The sequence below is a fragment of the Octodon degus genome, unplaced genomic scaffold (genome assembly GCF_000260255.1).
Source record: "Octodon degus isolate 3935 unplaced genomic scaffold, OctDeg1.0 scaffold00084, whole genome shotgun sequence".
NCBI lineage: Eukaryota > Metazoa > Chordata > Mammalia > Rodentia > Octodontidae > Octodon > Octodon degus.
The window spans coordinates 11,307,448-11,316,017 of record NW_004524660.1 but is presented as its reverse complement, the minus strand read 5'-3'; the positions used below and the strand labels follow the sequence as shown (position 1 = coordinate 11,316,017).

General features: G+C 46.9%; 2 protein-coding genes and 1 long non-coding RNA gene across 3 annotated transcripts in view; 1 reads left to right on the top strand and 2 right to left on the bottom strand.

The window, feature by feature from the left end:
* Dbt (dihydrolipoamide branched chain transacylase E2) overlaps positions 1–4,533 on the bottom strand; it is a 48,768-nt gene extending 44,235 nt beyond the window's left edge. The window contains exon 1 of the mRNA XM_012515960.2: positions 4,035–4,533. Coding sequence (XP_012371414.1) covers positions 4,035–4,533 — 499 coding nt within the window. The remainder of the gene's footprint in view (positions 1–4,034) is intronic.
* A 42-nt stretch (positions 4,534–4,575) lies between these two features.
* The window catches only part of Rtca (RNA 3'-terminal phosphate cyclase), a 31,629-nt gene continuing 27,634 nt past the window's right edge, over positions 4,576–8,570 (top strand). The window contains exons 1-2 of the mRNA XM_023721702.1: positions 4,576–4,636; positions 5,083–5,105. Coding sequence (XP_023577470.1) covers positions 4,576–4,636; positions 5,083–5,105 — 84 coding nt within the window. The remainder of the gene's footprint in view (positions 4,637–5,082; positions 5,106–8,570) is intronic.
* On the bottom strand, positions 6,630–7,996 carry LOC111818247. The gene is made up of 2 exons (XR_002822272.1): positions 7,740–7,996; positions 6,630–7,319 (listed from the first exon to the last, which is right to left on the bottom strand). It is a non-coding gene; the product is annotated as an uncharacterized LOC111818247 (long non-coding RNA).

Below are 8,570 nucleotides of genomic sequence, written 5' to 3'. Positions count from 1 at the left end.
AAAAAAAAAAAAAAAAGGCAGCAGCTGTCATAGCCCTTTTCCGGTCATGACACAAAGGCTAAATGAAGTCTCAGCCTGATAATAACATGTACTTTATCAATGCCAGCTGTCATCAAATTTGGATCACTCTACATACAGATCTTTTAAAAAAATTTTTTATCTTTTCATTTTATGTATTTGCTACAGGGTCTCATTACGCAGCTCAGACTCATACTGATCCTCCTGCTTTCAGCCTCCCCAGCACTGGGAATACAGGCAGGCATCACCACGCCTGGACTGAGTCACCCCAGCGGCAGGGCCGGCGCGACCTGTGGGACTGGGGATGGAACATATACAGGTAGTTAATCTCCCATTTATTGGTTAGGTTTTTATTACTTGCAGTTGAAAAATGCCTTCTATACATGCAGGTGAAGTTTTTTTATGGTACAATGAGTCTGGAACAGGCCTTGGTGGGAGCCAGGAGAGCTTTAGGCAGCCGTCAGCACGGACAGTGGCTAACTCCAACGCAGAAGAGACATTCAGGAAACGGGAAGAGTGCAGAGGGCTTGCTCCAGAGCCCACATTAGGGGCCAGCAGTCACACTACAGTGGGGGCAGGGGTATGCTTGGAGAGAGGCACTGTTGGGTGCTTTCATCGGCGCCGGGCTCTTAGAATGTGCACAACAACCCCAACCACACAGCCTGCGGCACACCAGCCCACCCTGCAGCCCCACTGGACACTGCTGTGGCACACTGCTACACGAACGCTGCAGGCGACTCTGACGCGGTGCTCTTGCGTAGCCACACACCTAGACACAGAAACGGTACAGTGAAAACATTAGGCAATAGCACTGCTCAGCTCCACTGCAATGTCCATGCTATGGCTGAAAGAAACATCATTATGGAGCATACATCTGTTTTTAAAAGTTGTGAAGGAAATGGACAGTCCTTAAAAAACTAGAGGTTTCATTTGACCCAGATATTCCCCTTCTTGATATCTTCCCAAAGGAATTACAAGCATCATGCCGCAGTAATATATGCACACCTGTGCTTAGAGTGGTGCAGACCGCAATAATTAAATCTTGAAGACAGCCCAAATGCCCATCAACCACTGAACGGGTAAAGAAGACTTTTTTATAATGGAGTACTATTCTGCCATAAAAAGGATAAGCTTGGGGCTACGAAGATAGCTCAGTAGAATAAGTGCTTGCTTGGCAAGCACAAGAGCCTGAGTTCAATCCTCGGTTCCGCAAAAAAAAAAAAAAAGGATAAGCTTGAGACATTTCCAGCTAAATAGATGCACCTAGAGACCACATCCTTAAGTGAAATACATTGGACACACCTGTTCAAATATTGCATGGCTTCCCTGGTGTGAGAAATTGAAAGTGTGAATAAGGACCAAAATGTATAATAGATATTAGGAAATAGAAAGAAAATGTTCAAACGAGAAGGGGAACAAGTGGGGTGAGGAATGGAAGGAAGGAACAAAAAACAAGGAAAAGTGAAAACAAAGCTTTTTTTTTTTTTTTTTTTCGGAACCAGGGATTGAACTCAGATCCTTGTGTTTGCCAGTCAAGCGCTTATCCTACTGAGCCATCTCCCTGGCCCCAAAACAAAGCTTTTGGAAATACAGAGATGAAAAGGAGTTGAAGGGAAGGAAGGGGAATGGGGAAAAAAGTAAGCCATATAGCTCCCTATGATGAAGGCTACCACTGTGTACATTGTATATCGAAAGTGTACCACTAAAAGGGCCGGCCAGATAGCTCAGATTAAAGCGTCTTCTTAGGCAGATTCTTAGGCAGATAGAGCGGCAGCGGGTTCGTTCCCAGCGTGCTGTGCCAGCCCCGCCCCGCCTGGCGGCCCACCCCTAATCCCAGCACTTGGGCGGCTGAAAACAGGAGGATCCCTGAGTCCGATCTGTATAGTGAGACCCTGTAGACCCTGTACTAAAATACAAAAATAAATAAAATAAAATGTACCAATATAATTTTTAAAAACAAATTTTTAAAAAGTTGTGCAGCATTTTATTAATGCCAAGTTCAGTGGGCATTTTTAAAAAGTGCTAAAGGGGAGGGGCAGGGAGATAGCTCAGTAGAGTAAGCACTTGCCTGGCAAGCGCAAGGACCTGTTTAATCCCTGGTTCCTAAAAAAAAAAAAGCGCTTAATCACCCACTCTTGGCAGGACTAGTATGTGCCATTTACAAACGTACAACAGTATTACAAAGATATTTTTATTTTCTCTTTATCTCCTATTGAACTCAGGTCACATTCTTATACCTACACTCCCCTCCTTAGCAGTTCTAAACCATCTCAAGACAAAGTAGTTCTGTAGGGCTGGCCAAATAGCTCAGCTGATTAAGTGTCTGCTGAGCAGCAGCCGGGATTTGATTCCCGCCCAGCCGTGCAGTGGGGGGCCGGGAGGTGCCGTGAGGTGCCGGCCCGCGTCTGAGGCACACTGAGACAGTGATTGATACTGGCCATGGTGGAGCACGCCTGCAATCTCAGTGCTTGGGAGGCTGAACACAGGCGGATCATTATGAGTCTGATCTACATAGTGAGACCCCATAGACCCTGAACTAAAAAAAAAAAAAAAAAAAAAAAAAAAAGTAGCTCTGTAAGGGTTTAAAGAACAGTCATATAGGGCTGGCGAGATGGCTCAGTGGTCTAAAGCACCTACTTGGAACAAGCTTGGAAAAGCACAGGGACCGCGGTTCAATCCCCCAGCACCACACCCCCAGCACCACATGCCAGCCAGCCCTGCCCCCTGGTGGGCTGAGTGGGCCACACACACACACACACACACACACACTAAACAAATAAATGTTAAAAAAAAAAAAAACAGTCATATACAATGCTACCCTATGGACAAAGGGTTTAACTGTTTTTGAAACTTGAAAATGTCTAAAAGGAAATAAGCTATGGAGATTCCTCAGAAAAAAGAAATTGTGCAGGGAAAGAGGAAATTGGAGCAAAGTGGCCAAAGATGTAGGAAGCATTCTGGGGGCTCAGCGTCTGGAAAGCCCAAGGCAGGGCAGCCAACACCCGGGGCAGTGCTGACAGGAGTTTCTTTTGGCTACCTCCTCCTGTCCTTCACGAGCCTCCAGATGATCGGAGTCCCCAGAGACCCCTGTGTAGCTCCGTGTTCCTGTCCCATTGCAGCCCACCCTTCAATGGGTTACTTCAGGGCTGGCGCTGCCTCCCTCTCCCCTGGTCGCACTGCAGACTGCAGTATTTGGGCCACAAAGGAGGTGCCCTTTGCCTTGTATTTGATCCCCAGTATCGGGTTCACAGCAGCCTCTTGAAAGGCTTTCAGGATTTGGGGCTGACCACTTCAGGAACAGCTGGAGAAATGGGGGAGGGGCGCAAAGGGGGTGGAACATTACTAATGGGATGTGATAGTTCTTAGTGCTAAACGACTGTAAAAAAAAAAGGGGGGGTGGGCTGCAGGTGAAATGGGTAGGGGATTGGTGATAAAATATTCAAATATTATGTGATGTGGATTCACAAACAAAAAGTGATGCTCACTGGGCTTGGTGGTGCATTCCTGTAATCCCAGCAATGGAAGCTGAGGCAGGGGGGTTGCCAGGAGTTTGAGGCCAGTCTGGGTTACATATAGTAGTGAGTTCAAAGCCAGCCTCGAAGCCAGAGGGAAACCCTGTAGCCCCCGAAAAGTGAAGTTCAAATTTTCAGGTCCTCCGGGTAAAATGCACAGGATATACTGAACAGTGTAATCCCCTGAAGTTAGAGCTCCTCGAATGCTCAGCAAACGCGAAGACAACTGTTTTCCTCTGCCTGGATCTCCACCTCTGGCGGCCCGCAGGTGAAGAGTTAGCTGGGCCTCAACGCCTACACAGAGAAGGGGGCGACCGAGGAACGACTTAAGGAAAGGTTAACAGGCAAGGGAAGGGAGGGTCTCCAGCTCGGCTCTGCACCAGCTGCGCCCTGGGCGCACGTACCCCTCCACCGCTCCAGCACCCTTGCCGGACGCGCGAGCTTTCTTCTGCACGACTCGGAGCACAGCGCTCCCTGCCATCCAAGCGCGCCCGACCCGCTTACCAGCCGCCCGGCACTCGGACCCCAGACTCTCAGGACGCGCGCTGCAGCCATCTTCCCCGGAAACGACAGCTGCGCCGCAGCTGGCAGAGCCGGCCGGACGCAGGCGGGGGGTGGGCACCGACGCGCCTCGGCGGCCAATGCGCAGCGCCGGAGCGCCCCGCCCACCCCGCAGCCAATCGGCGAGCGGAGCCCAGCGGGGGCGGGGAGCCCCGGCGGCAGGCGAGAGGGCCGGTGCGAGCTGGCTTCTGCGGGCGCGGGTGTCGGGGCCCGTCTCGGGGCGGGCATAGAGGGCGAAGGGTGCACAGACCGGGGCGCTCTTGGAGACCTGGGGGCGAGCAGGAAAACGCCCTTCTCCGAGCTGTGCTGTAACGGCTGCGAGGGCGGAAAAGCGGAACCTTCTCGGGGCGCTGCGTTTTAGGCCTCCGCGTGGGAACGCTTCCAGGGGCGAGCACTTCTTCACCCGTATTCTTGATCTCTGGAATCGGTTCTCGACTTGCATTGCATGAAAGATGAACAAGGTTGCTTAACGTCTAACATAAACATGTCACCGCCAATATCTTTCCTTTTTACCCAGTGCTGTGAAATGCAGCAGCCCGGCATAGGCAACATCACACACACACACACACACACACACACACACACGCACGCACTCACACACATGCACGCACGCACGCACGCACACAGGCTTACTTGCCTGTTGGAGAAATGTCAAATTCAGGGCAACTGGAACTGCTAAGGATTAGAATTTTCTTTACTAAGCAGTCTTACCCTGTCATGGTTTGTGTCTAGTTGTCCCCCCAAAGCCTCATGCAGTCACGGGGCAGACTTCTAGACTTTGTGATTAACTCAGGATCTAGCGCTGGGATTATGGGTGTGAGTGCTGCACCGGCCCGGGGTGGACAGCCTCAGTTCAACAGCAGGGAGTCAAGACTTGCTCTCTGTCGCCATTGTTGCTGCTACTCCCATTTGCTCTTGCTCTCTGCTCTTTGCTGCCACCATGAACAGCTGCCATCTGCCACGCGCCACTCTGCCTTAGAGCCAGCTGAGTATGAACTGAAACCTCCAGTATCTGTGAGCTAAGTAAACCTTTCCTTCTTTCATTTTGAGTGTGGGGTATTTGTTCCAGCAACGAGAGAAGAGTAACCGAGACATACCCTAATCAGTTAGGAAATTTATAGACTGATTACCCTAAATCACATGAGTGGAAAACCATCCCAATAAGTACATTTTTGATTTTTAAAAAAGTTTCCTCTCATCTATTGATAGATCATATTTTTAAATGTGAAATGGTCATCAACCCCAACTTGGTCATAACGTATTGTATTTTGTAAATATTGTTGAATTTGGTTGCCAATATTTTGATTGAAACTGCTGCATCTAAATTGTAAATAAAGCTGGCTTGTGATTTTTTTTTTTCCACCCCTATGCCATCTTCCCTTATTTTGGTATCAAAAGTGATAGTCTTAGTCCGGGCGCGGTGGCGCGCGCCTATAATCCCAGCACTTGGGAGGCAGAAATCAGGAGGATCACTACTAATGTGGGCTATGTAGTGAGACCCTGAACAACAAAAAAGAAAATCTAAAAGTGATAGTCTTTTAAAATGAATTTGTGTTTTTACATCTTTTTCATATTAGCTTGGAAAATTTATATGAGTGTGGGATGAATGTTCTATTCCCAGAAAACTTGGTATATTTAGTCAGTGATGTCCTTGGACCATGTTTCCTGCCCACTCCCCTCTTACCTACTGGTTGTGTAGATTTCCTTAATGGTGATATCACAAACAGGGCTATTAATTCCCCCCCCTTTTTTTAGTCATATAAATACTCAGTAATCTCATCTATAATTCTTTTACAATTTGTTTAAATCAAAATCTAGCTAACCACCATCACTTTTTTTCTTGCAGTTCCTTTTTTGAAGAAAATAGGTACCCTAACAATCTGGGTGCATGCAGTACAGAAACTACCTGCTGTTTTTAGTCAGATTTATATTGAAAATTCAAGATCAAAAAGCTGATTTGAAAAGCTTTTCATTCCCACAGGAAGGAAGGACAGGCAAAATTGGAGCAGAAGAGAGCTACAGAGCTTCCTTAAATGGGAAAGGGAGAAGGACACAAGGGAGAAGGGATGGACAGGAAGGGAAGGAGAGGAGAAGAAGAATTAAAATGTGTACACCAAGCAACTCCCCAGAAGGAAAACAGACATTACGTACTGCGAACATGATGGCCCAGCTGTTGCTCAAGCTGGCAGCAGACCTTGGCATTGCCCACATGGTGCACCTCTTACAGGCATGCAGAGTGCAAGAGTTGGGTCAGGGAGGCTTCCATCCAGATTTCACAAGACTTGAGAGACCAGGGAGTGAGTCCCTGAGAAAACAGTGCATGAAGCTCTGGCAGTGAAGTCAGAAGTGCTGCGGAGACCTCAGAATGTAGAAGTCAGGAAGACACAGTGTCTCGTTTTGTTGCCCTGGTTGAGCTTGAACTTTTGTGCTCAAGTGATCCCCCTGCCTCAGCTTCCTGAGTAGTTGGGATTACAAAGCACAAGAAAACAAACCATCATGTCAGGCCTCCTCTTTTTTATATAATTAAAAAGTGATGGGTTTTGTTTAAGTTCTGTTTAATTTTCCCTTTTGTCCATTTTTCCTCTTACAGCTGGACTGGAAATTATACAGTTGTTTTAGTGGTTACCTTGGAACTTTGCCTTGCACACTTATCTTAGTGTTAACTTATGCCTTCACTCTAAAGAGAAACCTCAGAAATCTTTAGCTTTTGTCATCCACCTCTTGACCTACATACTTTTGCTATTTGGTGTTATCTTATGTAATGTGCAAATCATTTTTTATGTTTCAGATTTTTCTTCTAGGCTGATTTTTATTCTGCAAAGGAAAGATCCTTTAAAATTATTTTTGAAAATATATGTAGATATTAAATTCAGTTTCTATAAATCTGAAAATTATTTCATTTCTGTACTTCACCCTCACTCTTGACAGATAATTTTGCCTGATATCTAATTCTAAGTTGATGATTACCATTAATCATCATTACTTATTAATCATGCATGATTCTGAAAAACCTTATGAGTCCACTGTCTTTTTTACTTCCATTGTTCAATTGAATCTGGTATCAGAAACTGTCCTTTCAGGGCTGGCCAGATAGCTCAGCGGACTAAAGCACCTGCTTAGGCAGGCTCAGCGCGCGGGGTTCAACCCCCAGTGTGCGGTGCTGGCTCACCATCCGGCCTGCACTGAGCAGGCACCGGTCATGGCGTTGCAAGCCTGTAATCCCAGCACCTGAAAACAGAAGGATCACTATGAGTCTGAGCTGTGTAGTGAGACCCTGTAGACCCTGTACTAAACACATGAAAAAAGAAAAGAAACTGTTCTTTCTTTAAAGACCCAGGATTTAGCCTAACTCTGCCGCTTCCTTGTTCCCTTATCTTGGACTATCACTTCAATTTTCAAGACCTTGTTTCCTTATTGGCCCAAAAGAGACAAAACCAAGCCCACAGTTTTTAACTAACACTACACACACACTTACACTTATTATTATTTTTTTGTTTTTTGCGGAACCGGGGATTGAACTCAGGCCCTTGTGCTTGCCAGAGAAGTGCTTATTCCACTGAGCCATCTCCCCGGCCCCTTACACTTATTATTATCTACACTCTTGGCTGGTCTTTACATCATACTGCCCTTTTGTTCACTTCTCCTTACCCCTGGAAGTAAGTGGAATGCGGATAAAGGGTCAGAGCCAGGAATTCATAAGGAGAGTAAGAAATTAAAGAGGACAAGCCAAGTTTGGGCTTTCAGTAGTAGAGTGCTTGCCTAGCAGGTGCAAAGCCCTTGGTTCGACATCCAGCTGTGAAACAAATAAATGAATGAGCCTTTTTCAGAGGCCGTCTTCAGCAGGGATCTGAAACGTGAGATGAGCGTACAGACTTCACGCTCTAACGCCACCGACACCGCCTTACTTCAGGGCTCCACCATCCCCTGCCCAGAAGCTGCATCACTGGCGCTTCTCCCTTGGGGCTCCCCGGCCTCTGTTCACTGTTCTCCTACTCCAGTCACCACTCTGAAATACAAGTAGGATTAGCTCCCTGCTCGGTATCTTACAGCACGTCCCAGATGGGGTTAAGAATATAGTCTGTTCCAGAAAAGTTCTAAGACAGCAGTGTTTACATCAGATTACTCAGGCAGATCGTTTCAGTCTTCTAGGTAACTGTGTGACTTTAAAAACCTGTGGAACATACTTCGTCGGGTGTGAATGTGGTGAGTGGTGCAAAGCAGCTGAGGGCTGGAGAGACACTGGCTGTCACTGTTCCGGTTTATCAAACTGTAGTGGCGAGCACACGTTATCATTGTGGATGGCGCTGTGATTCAGTTCTCGCTCTAGCGTACCTCAATACCTTCCGTGTATTAACTGCCTTAATCTTCTTGCCGACCTTAAGTTTTCTTATAGCAGCACAATCTTGGCTAAACAGGGATAGGAGTTCAATCCTTGGTTCTGCCAAAAAAGTAAAGAATAAAAAACACAGGGCTAGGGCA